The sequence below is a fragment of the Protopterus annectens genome, chromosome 1.part0 (genome assembly GCF_019279795.1).
Source record: "Protopterus annectens isolate FY-2018-M chromosome 1.part0, PAN1.0, whole genome shotgun sequence".
In the NCBI taxonomy this organism is placed as follows: Eukaryota; Metazoa; Chordata; order Ceratodontiformes; family Protopteridae; genus Protopterus; species Protopterus annectens.
The window spans coordinates 592,923,228-592,939,453 of NC_056725.1; the positions used below are offsets into that span (position 1 = coordinate 592,923,228).

Here is a 16,226-nt window from a genome sequence, read left to right on the forward strand (position 1 = left end):
TCGACAGCGCCAAAAGAAGCTCCCACCCCTGTCGGAGGCATCTGTAAACAGCTCTAGCGTTAGGACCAGAGAGGAAGGCCTGGGATGAGAGAAGGTTGATAAATCCACCACTGAAGCTTGAACTTGAGATAGGGAAGGAAGGAAGAAAACTAAGAAGTCCAGGGGTGACAATGGTGAAGCCACACTGACTTGTGGTACCACTGAAGCTTTCTCAAGTGGAGTCTTGCCAGAGGCAGTGTGGGAATGGTGGAAAACAAAACCAGAGGACCCTGAGGAAGACACTGGTCATGACTGAATCCAAAGGAAGAAGAGATTGGAAAAGGGAATCAGAGACAGGGCCTTTGGGGGCTGGCACAGATGCCAGCATGGGGATGGTCTTGATCCTGCAACCAATAAAAACATGATCCTGAGGAGGAGTACAGGCAGTGTAACAGTAAACTGGAGATCCTGAAGCACAGGCTCAGTGGACAAGGCCTGAATGAGCAGATTGTCTAAATAAGGAAAGATCTGAATCCCTCTCACCCTGCAAAAAGGAATGACCGAAGCAAGTCATTTGGTGAATACCCTTGGGGCAGTAGAGAGGCCAAAGGGCAAACCAGAGAACTGAAAATGCAAGACAGAAACAGAGAAATGCAAACATTTCCTGAAAATGTTGGCAGCTGGGGATATGAAGGTAGGCAACCTTGAGATCCAGAGAGGGAAGAGACAACATCCAAAAGAAGGGGACCTTGAGATAGGCATGACATTAGAAAGGTCCAGAATTTATCACCAGGTGACCTCCTTCCTGAGAACCAGAAACATTCTGGAATAAAAAAAAATTGCTTCCTGGGTAGGGAGTCACAGCCTGAATGGTGCCCTGGGTCAAAAGAGAACAAAACACCTCTGGAAAGAGGAAGCTGTTCTAAAGGAGGTTGAGGGATGCCCATAAAGGGAGGAAGAGATTTCCAAACCATGAAATAGCCTTGGCAGATAATGGACAGAACCCAAGAGTCTGTTGTGATCCTTAATAAATTTGAAAAGGACAGGTAAAGGCAGAGGGGCAAAAGAACTTGGCTGTGGGAAAAGGGAAGCAAACAGTCAACTGGAATCTGGCTTTTCCTGAAAAGGAGGTTTCTGAGAAATAAGGGTCTGTGTAGATTAAGCAGGAGGTACATGTCTAGCTAGAGTCCTTTTTACCCTTAGGCAGAGGGTGAGACTTTCTGCAAACAAAAGCAGATTTGGAAGAATAATTCCTCTGAAACTTGGAAATAAGAGAAACAAAAATATGTTTCAACTCCTGCAAGGCTTTGCCCTTATCCTGAAGAGATTTAAAAGGTACAGCAGCAACAGTACCAAAAAGATTTTTATTATCCAAAGGAGCAGACTATAATTTGACCTTAATGTCATCAGGTAAAGCTTGAAGATGAAGCCACTAGTAATACCTCATAAGAGAACCAGATGCAACAGCCTTGAGAGAGGCACCAGCTGCATCATAACGGCACCAGAGTGATGGGCAACTTGGGAGGTAGAAACCAACAAGGAGGGGCTGAAGCCTTCCCCTTAGAATCAGGAAGGGTAGAAATCACCTGAGAAACTTGAGAAAGGAGGGCTAAAACGTACCTGGTCACATAAGACTGGTAGATAATAGCCCTAAAAAACAAGGTGGCAACAGTATAGACCTTTTTGCCCAGCCTCTCCAAGGCCCTATTATTCTTACCTGAAGGACGCAACTTGTTAAGAGGGCAACAGCTTGGAGAGTTTGTCAGAAGAGACAAACACCATAGAAGGATCAGAAGAAGGGCATTTATACAGAAATTTACTATCATCAGGCACCTTGTAAAGTCTGTCAGGTTTAGTAGGAGCTAGGGTTTGAGAATCAAGGGTTACAAAAGAGCTGAAACTGTATCCAGGAGGGCAGCCAGAATTAGAGGAAAAGCAGAAGGCTTGGGAGACTCCATCTGAAGGAGTTCATAATACCACTTCTGGATACCAGAAACCTGAGAAATAACCCACTTAAATGATTCCATCATACATGAAACAGTGTCCCCACAGCATAGTTCCTCTAAAGAAGAATCTGGATTAATAGAATCCTCCTCATCTGAACCATGGACCAAAGGGGAAGGGATATGAGAAGATTATGCTAATGACTCCTCTCCCAAATACTAATACTCATCAGAGGTATCCTGCTCCTTAAGGCCTCTTAAGAGGAATGGAAGAGCAGGGAGGGGCAGAAACAGAAACCACCTGAGGAGGTTTAAAGCCATCAAAACAATACATAACCCTTGAGTAAAACCCTACCATTCACGTTGGGGATCCCTAACTGCAGGGAAAATATGCTTGGCTTTCCATTTCTTTTTCTGCAGGACGTCAGCAAGAAAACCCTGGGAGGGTCAGACCCTTGTTGACACTCAATAAGCGTAGTAGGGATCTCCTCAGTCAAGAAGATATACAGAACCCCCCCTTTGTCCCTCAGAATTAATCAGTCTAGGCTCCCTCTCAACATCAGGAGCAGACATTTATAAAGCCTCTGAGAATGTGCGAGTAGTTGGATCCATGCTGTCCTCTGACAAGGTTATGGCAGAAGAATAAGAAGCAATAACCAGATGATCCTCCAGGCCTTCACTAGCTTCAAGAGAGAAGCTGGGGGGAGGTTGGACAGCAGCTGCATCAGACTTGAATTTTGACTCCACCATAGCACCCTTAGCCAACAGCATAAGATGTTAGTTTTGAAGGTAAAGAGACAAGGAGGACATGCAACTACAAAAGGTCTACGGGACAAACACTTGGCAAACAAAACACTGTGTATGGTCATGGGAAGCACCCAGACAAAAAAACACTGGTCATAATTATCTTTATGAGGAATCTGCCTCCCACACTATTTTCCCTTTCACTAAACTCTAAAAATAAAAGAGAAAGATAAGAAAGAAGCTGAACTGGGCACTTATCGGAAAAATTGTTCATTAACCAGCACAGAAAAAAGGCATTCAGAGTGACATTCAATGTCTGAGTTCAGACTAGCAACAAAGAAGTTCTGAAGTATGTTTATCATCTTTATGCCCTATGACTTGTGCAAACTGGGGAGCATATGTTTGAGATGTATGGTGCATACTGGCTGAGGGGTTCTTCTCTCTTTTCTACTTCTAGATGCATTCAAAATCCCACTTTCCCCTTATTTATTGAATTTTCTCCTTGTTTCATTATCCCTTTCCACTTTGAATTATACCTTGCATTATGTATATGAGCCTTAACTGTGTAGTTCAAAAATATCCCTTCAAATCAAGTAATCCTAATCGATCTTGTTCTATTGGAAGTATCAACCTATCCCACTTAACCATTGCCTACTTCTCCTCCCAGATAAATTCCTTTAATTGTCCACAACTTTTCCTCTGTTTGGTAAAATTATGTCTGACCTCTTCATAAAACTACAGGAACTAAAACATTTTCACTGCTTCTGTTTTGCTATCCACATCTATAAACAAGAGCTTTCGGTTTCCTATATACTTAATTTTATCATGTGCGGATAACTATGGATATTGCTGAACCAATTCAATGTGAGGGTACACAGTTTATAGCTACAGCCTTTATTTTACCTTCATTAATTTTATATTCTGAAAATACTTGAAACTGACTCAATGTTCCACAACACTGAGATGTCCTTTTCTGGTTTTAGGCGGTACTAATATCATCTGCAAATAAAGTCAACTTTTCTTGATTACCATTCCAGTTATATATCCTTGAATTTATGAGTCCCTTATTTTTTCAGCCAATGGCTCTAAATATAAAGCAAACAATGGGAGAGAGAACACCCCTGACTGGTTCCTCTGTTCAGACCCAACTTATCAGAGAGGAACCTTCCCACTTTAATTCATGCCTATGAACTCGTATATATCCGCCTAATTATCCTTATTACTGTCTCAGGGAATACAAATTTTTCCAATGTCCTACTCATAAAATCCCAGCTTATTCTTTCAAATGTTTTCTCTGCATCAAGCATCAAGATCCACAAACAATATATGTATTTTCTTACAATCAGATTCCCTCTGAATCATTATTGTTCTACTAATGTTGTCAAATGTTTGCCTCCCCTCTGAAAAAACACACTGATCCATACCTTTTAGTTTTGGCAACACCTTTGCCATTAGTTTAGGTATTATAGACATAAACACTTTACAATCGTGGTTTAAAACTGAAATGGGCCTATATCAAGCTGGGTCTAATGAGTTTTTACCATCTTTGGGCATTACAGCCACCATAGATTTTTTCCAGGACTTTGGTGCTTTTTCTCCTTTTAAAATGCTATTAAACAACACTTTGCAGATATTTATCACTTTCCCCCAATTTTTCTAAACTCCACAACAGCAGTTTTAGGTGGAAATACATGCCACCGCAATCCTCCTCCCTTGTCAGTAGTCGTCTTTTACTTCTACAAATCTACCCTTATTATCTTTTTTTTTCATCTTCTATCACTACTGGAGTTCTTCTAGCAGGCAGTACAAGTATTCCCCCCTTTTCCTCTGTCCCTGACACTCTGCTGAATATCTATCCTGAAATCCTTTATCAAATTCACATGTTCATTTCTTTCCAAATGTGTCTCCTGTAACATTGCCATTTTGCACTCTGCATTTCTTAATGTAATTCAATACTCTTTACCTTTATTATACCTGAAAGGTCATTAAAGTTCCGAAATAGTGCAGGTAGTGTAGCCATTATGATAAGTTGTTATTCCCACTCATTATATATAACATTGTTTTAAAATGTCTATTTACCACTTTTGTGTTACATTCACCCAATAATGTTTCGCAGGTTGATTTTTTAATACAGTTGTTTTCTGTCATCTCCATTTGAATCTATGTCACATTTTACAAGATGTTTTGTTTTAATGAAAACCTTCAAACAAAAAATAAACATACCCCCAGATCACCCCTATAATCTATCAACTTAAAACAAACACACAAAACTGTGTACATCTTCAAATAATGAACTTTAACCCTCCTGCTAGGAACAACTGTCCCAAATAGACAGCTTCTCCCAGAGGCATTATACAACCTAAAACTGAGGTTATCCATGCTAAGTTGTATGTTACAGCAATTAATGTTAAGTAGGAGCACAGGCTGTATGTTCTTGTTTCATCAATATTCCCCTCAGCACACAGGTAAAAGTCATGCTAATGAGCAACATGATCTCTCCCTTCTGGGTTACATTTCTCATTGATTTTAATGAAACGTTGTGGGGTAATTTTACTGCTAGTACAATTACTATACTAATCAAATAGCCACCTTGTTTAAGTCCTGGGCTATAGAAATTATTTTAAAAATCGGTTCATACAAAATTAAAAAAATATATATATATATACATGTTTAAAACGAGTAACACTAACAGCAGAAGCAGGATATTGCTTTGCATGTAAGCTATCTCTGCATTTGCAATTAAGAGAATAAGTCACCTGTTCCATCAACGGTCTAAACATGTTACATACTTTTATTATAATATAAAATGAATATTTTGATTTATACACAGAGAACACTGCCAAAGAATTTCAGTGAACCATATTCTAAAAAATATCCTTTTTATTTTACAGAGGCAACACAGCAGTTCAAGTAGATAACTGCCCTTCTGTTAGCTTATATGCCACAAACCCACAGAAACCTATAATCAAAAATTAATATTCAATATGCACAAGCAAAATAGCATTGCTGTCTTAAACTGTTGTTTTAATGTGAGGAGATATTCTTTAAACAATAATTCTACAGGAGGTGTAGGACTGCTGAATTACCATACTCAGAGACAACGAGTTTGTACTACTATTTTTTTTTTCATCTTGTACTTGACAACATAAAGACAATTTAGGATTTAAAAACATGAAGTTTGTTAGGTAAAAATAATGCATCACACTTTTTTCTTCCACTATTTGAAATTACAAATGAACGTCACCTTGAAGAAAATCTTGCATGCTTATAAGATGGTATTTGAAGTAATAAACGAAACAAACATACATACATTTCTGTGAAAACAAAAAAGAGAGGCATTTACAAAATGGGTAGTGGAATTATTTGAGAGTTATTAGGGAATATGGAAGCTGTTTTCCTTTAAACTCATTTCAGATTAGGTTTAAAGCCAAATTTCCATGTCAAAAGTTAATTGATAGATAATGTTATTTCATAGTGTACTAGTACTGCAGCAAAAAAAAAACTGAAAGAAAGGAAAATAACAAACACTTACCTCAAAGCCAAATGGAAAGGCACATTCAAAGTCTTGACACTACCAGACACCGAGTCAAGAAGACAAATCTGAAAGGTCTGTGGTTGCCAGCCTTGACTAGTGACATTATTCAAGCCCAAGATCTTATAACCTGGATACAGCAACCTAGAAACACCGAAGTACATATATTATCTATACTTCTATTAACTGAAAAATAAAATTCAGATTACTTTTTTTTTGCTGTTATTTCCTTCCATCTACTCATGCTTAGCTACAGAAAATAAGGCAGTGCTGTTCAAGAAACACTACATGTTGACAGCATACATGAATGCCTGACCCACCTAACCTGAGTTACTCATACCAAACTACTCACAGTCACTTCTGATAACTTACAATTTGACTTGCACATATAAGACATAGTAAAAAAGACACATCAGAAACTCGAGACCCTATATGACAAATACATTTCTCACTGAAAAAAAGCAGAAAAACTACAGCCTATTTCCAATACTACTGTAAGCCTCACCCACACACACTACATGAACACTACAATAAAATTCACAAAACTGTCATGCAACTTTCCTTAAAGGTCTCATCACTGCATAGCCCTTTGTCAAATGTTTGGAACTACCTCAACAACTCAGTTACACTCAACGAATGTCACAATCTAGTCTATAAACCAAACAATTGTTCCAGCCTAAAAAATATCCTTACACCATACATACCAATAAGAAGTCTGAGACAGACAAAAAAAATCCTTGCTGAGCATACACAAAGCTAACAACTGAACAGGTGAAGCCCTAAATGGTAGCAAAGTCTCCAGTATATGGAATTATTTCCCTCTAAACGTCAGGTACAATAACAACTATTCATCATATAAAATGCAAGTGAAACTCTACCTAACAAACTCATGGCTATGTTTTTGAAATACACCAAAATAATCCCAACATCTCGCCGCCCTTAAGATTCCCTCTCTGACCTTATACCTATCCTGATCATAGGTAAATTCATTGGAATAAATATGAAAGTAAATAAATTGTATGTAATACTAATAATATTTTGGAAATAATTAAATTCAATACCAACTACTCCTACACTCTCTCTAGCTCTACTAGAATATACTGATTTTAAATACACTTTTTAACAGTCATTCTTATTAACAAGCATTCTTTACCAACAGTTTTATATTCTGCTGTTCTCCTTCTATATTTTTGGGTTTGCCCAATAGGAAAATACCAAAGTAGTATACAAGTTTCCATGAATGAGTGGCACAGATACATGTAACTGTTTTATGATTCTGTTTCATGTATTATTTTTTATTTCTGTTTTTATGATGACATTTCAGTAATGCATAATGCAATGAACTTTAGAGTTTTTCTCCCTTGGCATCCACTTAAGAGAGGGTCAGCACTCAGCCAGAATTCCTTGATAAATAAAGACAAATAAATTAAATAATTTCTCGACTGGATAAGCTGCAAATCATGCTTAATCAAAAGCTTTTTTTCACTCTTCTAAAAAGAAAGTACAGTTGTGTACCTACCATAAATGTAGATGTTAGAGTGTATTCACTGTTGCAGTCATTACACTTGGGTTATCCTGCTGGAAGGCTACCCGCAGTCGTATCCTGCTGGCAGGCTACCCACAGTTGGCCTGAATTCCAAAGACCTGGTCCGGCGTCGGTTGCTGTCACCTCTTCCCTGACGTCAGTGCGCCAGGGGTATATAAGATGCAGCCGACGCCATTTTCTTCAGTTTTTCTTGCCCCAGATGCCAGGTGCCCCCAAGAAGGTAGGCAATACATATTGCTTATAAAAACATACAGTAAAATAAAATCAATACCTTCATCTACAAGCAAATACACCACATAGGCTGTATAGGATAGAGAAGTATAGATAAGTCCCAGCAAGGAAAGGGGGATGGAGGGTAGGTAACCTAGACTGCAACAGTGAATACACTCGACCATCTACATTTATGGTAGGTACACAACTGTACTATGTTCATTGTGTTTCACTGTTGCAGTCATTACACTTGGGTTGAATCCCAAAGCTGAGGTAGGGGGGCTGGGTCTAAATAGGATTAGGAGTGGCTATGAGGCCCTGCAGAACTGCAGTGGCAAAGCCTGCTCTGGATTTAGAATAAAGAGGTAAGTGATAATGCTTGGTAAAGGTGTGCACTGAACTCCAAGTTGCAGCCTCCAAAATTTCCTTGGTACTCCTCTGAGAAAGGCTGCTGAAGTGGCTGCTGCCCTGGTAGAATGTGGCCTAATATTCTTAGGCACTGACTTGCTATGCTGTGCATAGCAGAAACGAATACAGTGTCCTATCCATTTTGAAATAGTCTGCTTTGAGATAGCCTTTCCTTTGTAGCATATGCTACAAACAGTTGCTCAGTTTTTCTGAAAGCTTTTGTTTTGTCCAAGTAGAAGCGTAGCTGCCTGTGTATGTCCAAAGAGTGCAGAAGTCTCTCCCCTTTACTCTGGGGATTTGGATAAAATGTTGGCAAATGAATGGTTGGGTTAAGAGCCACACTGGATACTACCTTTGGCATAAATGTTGGGTTTGTCCTTAGAGAAACTCTGTCCGGATGAAAAATGTTAAAGGGTTCCACTGCCATTAATGCCTGTAACTCTGAGACTCTTCTTGCTGAAGTTATTGCTAGGAGCAGAGCAGTTTTCCATGATAAGAATTTTATAACAGCTGTATTGGCTGGCTCAAAAGGAGGCAGTGTGAGCTTTTCCAAGACAAAGTTGAGGTCCCATGTAGGCATCGGTGCTCTCCTTGGGGGTCTTATGTTTTTTGCCCCTCTGAGGTACTGTCTTAGCAGTGGATGAGAGAAAATAGGAGGTTCCGTATTGTAATGAGCTGAAATGGCAAAGGCATGGATCTTAATTGATGAGAAGGATAGGCCTTTGTCCAGCATCTCAGTTAAGTATTGTAAAATCTGAGGAATATTTGGGACAAGTGGTTCAAGTCCTTGTGCCTGGTTCCAAGCACAGAATCTCTTCCCTTTTTCTGCATAAGATTTCCTGGTGCTGGGCCTCCTGGCTTCCAAAATGACATCCAAAACAGCTTTAGAGAGAGGTGTGTTCTGAGTGGCTATATTATTTGCCATGCAGCCAGACTTAAGGTTCTGAGATGGCTGTGCAGGATCTGATTGTTTTGTTGAGTCAGAAGATGAGGAATTTGAGGTAAAGTCCAGGCTGGGCCTTGAGACAAGCTCTTTAGAAATGGGTACCAGTGTTGGCGTGGCCAGTCTGGGGCAATCAGAATAATTTTTGGCTTCTCTTGTCTGACTTTTAGGAGTACCTTGGGAAGGAGAGGCAGTGGTGGAAAGGCTTAAACTGTTAGGGTTTTCCAGCTGAATGATAGAGCATCCACTTTCCATGCTTGTGAATGATAAGTCCTTGTGCAGAATCTCTGTAGTTGGCAGTTGTGAGGGGAGGCAAAAAGATCTATGTCTGGGCATCCCCATTTCCTTGTTAACATGCTGAAGACCTGTGGATCTAGTTTCCACTCGTGAGGGTCCATGAAGTTTCTGCTTAGTTCGTCTGCCAGAGTATGTTTCTTTCCTGGCAGGAATTGTGCCTGCAGATGTACTTGATAGGTCAGTGCTGTGTTCCACAAAGTCATGGCTTGCCTGCAGAGGGGGTAGGAATGTGTGCCCCCTTGTTTGTTTATGTACCACATAACTGTAGTATTGTCAGTCTTTAGTAATAGTTGTCCTGGATGTAGTAGATCCTTGAAGGCTGTCAGGGCATTCTGTACAGCTAGCATCTCTTTTTGATTGATATGAAGATGCATTTGGTCCACGGGCCACGTGCCCTGAATACATTTTCCTGCCATGTGTACCCCCCGAGGCATAATCCGATGCATCTGTTGTTAGTGTCTGCCTGGCTGTGGGTAAAGTGAAAGGCTGCCCCTTGTTGTGGTGACAAGCCAGTGTCCTCCATCGAAGCTCCTGTTGCAGGCAGGGAATAAGAGTTATTATTGTTTCCAGGCTGTGGCAATATTGAATCCAAACACTTTTTAGATACCATTGTAGCGTCCTCATACGCAGTCTTGCATATGGAGCAGGATGCAGAATTTTTCTTGCAGGTAGCTGGGTCTTTGTTGCCATCATTTGAAAGTAATGAGTCAGCTGCCTTTGCTTGTCTGGCGTGAAATAAGCCATCTGGGCAGTTGTATTTAAGCTTGCACCCAGGAATATTATCTCTTGAGAAGGCACTAGTTTTGATCTCTTTTTGTTTACTATGTACCCTAGGCAACTTAGTAATCTTTTTACAAACGTCAGATGCTGTAGTAGAATGTCCTTGCTCTCTGCTTAAATAAGGCAGTCGTCCAAGTAGGGATATATTTTAATTCCTTTTTGTCTGCCAAATGCAATTACTGGTGCCAGGCATTTTGTGAAGACCCTGGGCGCAGTAGATAAGCCAAAGGGCAGTGCAGAGAATTGGTAATGCATTGAGCCAGCTATGAATCTGAGGTATCTTCTGCAAGATTGTCTGATTGGAACATGCAGGTATGCCTCTGAGGTCCAAAGTAACTAGCCAAGCCTTCTTGCCCAGCATGGGTAGAAGTTGCTGCAGTGTCAACATTTTGAATTTTGGAACATCCATGACAGTGTTTAGAATAGACAGGTCCAGTATTGGTCTCCAGGCTTTGTCCTTTCTGGGTACAAAGAAAAGTCTTGAGTAAAATCCTTGCCCCTGTTCTTGCTGTGGTACTTTTTGAATAGCCCTCATGTCCATGAGAGCAGAAATTTGTTTTTGTGCCTCTGCCCATTGATTTTGTGGCAGGTCTGGCATACCTTTTGACCTTGGTAGGGTGTGAAAGTGGAACCTGTAACCCTAAGAAACAATATTCAGTACCCATTTGTCCTGGGTGATCATGTGCCAATTTTGTGAGAAAAGTGCAAATTTTCCCCCTAAGGGTGTTGCCAAAAGAAGTGCTTGGCATTTGTAGAGGAAAGTCATTGGGACGGTTTCCTATAAAGTCGTGATTTGTCTTCTCCACCTTTGGGGGCTGAAGCACCACATTGTTTAGGTCTGTATGAGCCTTGGGGCTGAGATCTGCCTCTTGGGAATCTGTATCTGCCTCTTTGTGGCCTGTCTGACACTGGAAAGGACCAATTTTTTGAAGTCCAGTTCCTGCTAAATCTAGGTGGCTGAACCTGTAAGAAATCCTTTACTGTCTACATTGATTTTGCTTTATCCTCCATTTTCTTTAACACCTCTTCTGCCTTAACACCAAACAAAGTATCATGCTGTAATGGAGCATCCAATAATTTTGCTTTAACATGATCAGGTAAACTCTGTTCTTTTAACCAAGCATGCCTTTGAATGACAGAACCTGTAACAGCGGCTCTGCAAGATGCCTCTAATAAATCAAAACCACATTGCAAAGTATGCTTTCCCACTTGTTCAGCTGCATGCAATAAATCCTGCATTTCCTTGTTTTCAGGACATTCAGGGCTTGTAAGCATTTTCTGTTTTAGCAAAGACATTGGGTATTGTTGATATTTAAGCATATGAAACTGGCAGTTTAAAGCCCTTACAGCTAAATTAGCAGAGGTGTAAACTTTTTCCCCCATCTGTCCAGTGCTCTAGAATTCCTATCAGAGGGAACAGGGTTTTGTGCAGTGGAAGCCTTGACCCCTTTGGGACCCTGAGAAAGTGTTTCTGGATCAGCAGCAGGGTTTTTATAAAGAAATGTATGATAGTCTGGAACCCTGTAGTAACTATCTGGCTTAACTGGTGCAGGGGGTAAAGAATCAGGAGTCAAACTGGATTCAGAAAAAACATCATCAACAATATCTAGTACAGGGGGGAGAGCAAGAGGCCTGTGCTGAGGCAGTAAAAAAGTCTCTGACCCTTTTCTTGGATTCTGAATAATCCTGGCTCTCCCAATGGAAATGTTCCCTCATGGTGTGCAGGGTTTCCCCAAAAGAATAGTCCTCAGGAGGAGAGGCTGAAGGAATAGATTCTTCAGCATCAGAGTCCTTATAGGGAGGGAGAGAATATCCCTGTTCTGAAGAGGAATCAGAAGAAATAGAAACCTGATCAGAGGAGTCATAGTCAGTGTCTTGCCTAGGCCTTTTATCAGGAGGGGGATGGGAGCCCCTGATCAAAGTAATTAGGTACTCGGCCATTTTGAGCATTTGTTTCTTTGGCATGGATGCCTGTCCAGGAGAATGCTGTACTTGTTTCTTTGTCTTTAAAGGTGTTTTAGACTTTGCCTTGGCTGCTGAAGAAGTCTTGATAGTAAGCTGTGTAGGTCTGAAAACACCCTCAGAAGCAGATGCCTGCTCAGCGGCTCTGGACCCATCTGAGGGAATTATTTCCATAGGTCCAATACCTTGAGTTTCCGGAGGCCTAGCTATCTCCACGTGGGAGTCGGAGGCAGCCTGTGGCTCTGAGGTAGCGGGTGTCAGGGGCTGCGAAAGCGGCTCACTGAAAACCGGCGAACCGACGAATGGCCTAGAAGTGGCTTCGTCGTCAGTTTTGGACCTCGGATGCCTGTTTTTTTCTTTGTCCTTGTGCTTTTTATGGACTCCGGCCATCGGTTGTTCCGACAGCATTATATAGTTAAACCTTCAGCCAAAGTAATGAAAAGCAAAATCGAATCGACGCTTAATAGTGCTTTGGTTGAATCTAGCACAAAACCGACAACTAGCAACATCGTGGTCAGGGCCTAGGCAAGGAATACAGTAAGAATTAAAATCCTTATGAGGTATTTGCTTTCCACAAGAAATACAATTTTTAACTTTTACTGACATCGGACTGGAGCAAGAAAAAGTTTCCCCAACGGGGTACTTAGCTTTATTGAAGACTTCGGATCGGAAATTCAAATGTAAAAATCTCAGGAGTTGGCCGACCGGCACTTGCGAACTGCTTTTGCTTCGGGCACCGCACAGCAAGAAAGACTGAAGAAAATGGCGTTGGCTGCATCTTATATACCCCTGGCACACTGACGTCAGGGAAGAGGCGACAGCAACCGACGCCGGACCAGGACTTTGGAATTCAGGTCGACTGCGGGTAGCCTGCCAGCAGGATAACCAAAGTGTAAATATCTGCAACAGTGAAACACGATGAACATCTGTCCAATGTACATCCTATGCATTACTGAATTCAGGCACAGTTTTAGATGATACAAAGGGCCTGATTCCAAAAGACTTATCCTCAGTGTAAGTGACCACTTCCACTGACATATGGCTCCTGGTGTAAACCTGTTTATAGACAGTGTAAGTAACTTACTTTGGTGTGAGGCCTAACAGCAAGTCTTTCGGAATCAGGGCAGACTTGCACTGAGAGCAACTCTTTTGAATAGCACCCATATTCTCCAAAGGAACAGTTTTCCAATCTTCTACTACCATTTCTTTGTATCTCTTGGGCTGTCTACAATGTGTCTTCAAAATATACCCTTTAGTTGTGTGAGTGTATGTATGTATGTATATATACATATATACATATATATATATATATATATAGATATACATATAGATATATATATATATATATATACACACACACACACACACACACACACACACACACACACACAAAATAACACATGCTGGGCATACAAACATAGAGATCAAAGATGTTAGGAGGCACTAGCCCAATAAGCAAGTGTCTCTCAAGCCTAAAAGTGCAGTACTTATGAAATATGCAATAATTTTCCTGAGATGAGGCTTTGAGTACTGAACACATTTTACAATTCTCTCTCAGCCAATCAGATTGTTTGGTCTTCTAAACATATATCTGTCCATCAAGCTTATCAATCTGTCAGCCTTTATCTGATTCACCCAACTACTTAAATACCTAAGAGTACTTTTCTGAACTATTTTTCTTGCTAAGGTGAATTCTACAAATACAACAATGACAGCACCACACAACATTATAAACTTCAATAGCACCTAATACAAAATTATTACAGCAAACTACTCAAGTAACATTTTCTTCTGTGGAGACTTGGCTTTACAATAATCACCTTTCATTAAATTCCAAAAAAACTAAACTCATGATCTTCACACCCAAGAGGAATTCTTATATCAATAAAGGTGATCTCGATATATCCTCTCTTAACTCTACATAAACTGAGCTAGTAACCTACACTAAATTGTTAGTAGTAATAATCGATGAAAACCTCAAATTCGACCTGCACATTCAAAATAATATAAGTGAAACTCATAAAAGCCTAGGGTTGCTCTATCAGCACATTAAGTTCCTCACCCTCCCTACAAAATAAGTATTAGCACCATCTTGCCTATTACCCTCACTAACCAACTTGCAGTTTTCCTTGACTTCAACACTAGAAATATGCTAGAACAAAACAGCCAAATTTGCTACAAACAGTCGCCACTCTACTCACCACTGTATTGCCTTAAAAAATGACAATGGCTTGAACGCCTCCATTACCTGTTACTCCTTCAGTTCACAATTGCACAGAAAGTTATTTATAAACCAAATGACTGCCCTGCGCTTAGCTCCTTATTCATCCTTTACAACCCTATTAGGCCTATGTGCTCTGAACAACATCTTCAAGTTCAAAAATCTAAATTACCTGCAGGTCACTTATTATACTCTTGGAACACTGCCAGAAAATGGAATAATCTACCTTCAGCTATCCACTCACAACAAGGGCCCCACAACTTTAAAACTGCACTGTGCAATCATCTCCTCTCCAAATGGATGTGTAACTGCTCAATTCCTTCATCTGCCATTACTCAGTCTACCAACTGACCTTAATTCTGCTTACATTCTAGCTCCTGCTACAATATTTTTTCTCTTAATAATTTCTAATGAGCTCTAACTACTAAATTTCACCTCATGCTTTCTTCTAACTCCCCAGACCCTTTCCCTTTTTCTTTCCCTCTCTTCTACTTTCATTTTACTTCTTTCATCTTCCTTCTCTCCTATATCTTTATCTTCTCTACCATCCATCCCATTTACTATTCCCTCCCTAGCCTCCCTACATCCCTTTTCCCCCCTTTTTCTTTCCTCCATCCTTCTCCACTATGTATTATAAACTTCCCCTCTTATGCCTTCCATTCTATGATTATATTATTTATATATATACATATATATATATATATATATATATATACACACACACACATATATATATATATATATATATATATATATATATAAACACACACACACCTATGACTGAATTGCTTATTCTACATAACGACTGTATTATATGCATACCTTAATACTTATAATCTGCAGAAACACACCTCAACTGTCCCCCACAGGGAACCAGGAATTCTCCCCCCCCCAAAAAAAAAACAAAAAAACAGAGCACTGCTATAGCTTCCACTTCTTTTATTTACTTCATCCGGTACCTCGGCCACACAGGCCTTCAAAGGAGTAACTCAGTCCCTTTCCAGCAGCTCTTGTATTCCTACTGCACATCAATCAACACTTTAATTGCTTCCATTGATTAATTAAACACTCAAACAGCATTAATCAAGCTAAGATGTATCCATCCAAAACCCAAGGTCAATCATCATAAATACACTGCTTCCCCAAAAGGAATTTAGGCTTCAAATGTCAACTTTTTTCCAAATTTTTGCACATTGGTTTAAACATTTTTTAAAATATACTGACAATATGTAACACCATCATTCCCTTCATATTATACTTTTACAAAAAATCATTAATGCTCTTTATTGCGTGCATTAATATTATTAAATATATTAAATAGATTTTGTATGCATGTTAAAATTATATTCCATCCTCATATTACATTACCATAAATAACTCAATGCCACTACATCCTCTCAAAACTTTAAACTGCTAAACATATAAATTTATTTGTGCACCTTCCACACCTACAAAGTCCCCAAAATATTGCCCAGCACAGTCACTAACCTATCAATGTGGTCTTTACCACCACCAACTTATAAAAAAAAAAATCTACGTCCCCCAATCAATTTCCAAATGTAAGCCCCTAAAAAATAAAGTACCCAAATAAACTATTATTTTTGCTTCCAACTTTATGGGTTTCCGTTTATATTCACCCCCACCCCATATTGCGGCCCCCA

At 39.9% G+C, this 16,226-nt stretch overlaps 1 protein-coding gene across 1 annotated transcript in view; it reads right to left on the minus strand.

The window, feature by feature from the left end:
- Positions 1-16,226, minus strand: part of RAB3GAP2 (RAB3 GTPase activating non-catalytic protein subunit 2) — a 2,949,955-nt gene that overhangs the window by 1,246,347 nt on the left and 1,687,382 nt on the right. The window contains exon 15 of the mRNA XM_044061656.1: positions 6,199-6,342. Coding sequence (XP_043917591.1) covers positions 6,199-6,342 — 144 coding nt within the window. The remainder of the gene's footprint in view (positions 1-6,198; positions 6,343-16,226) is intronic.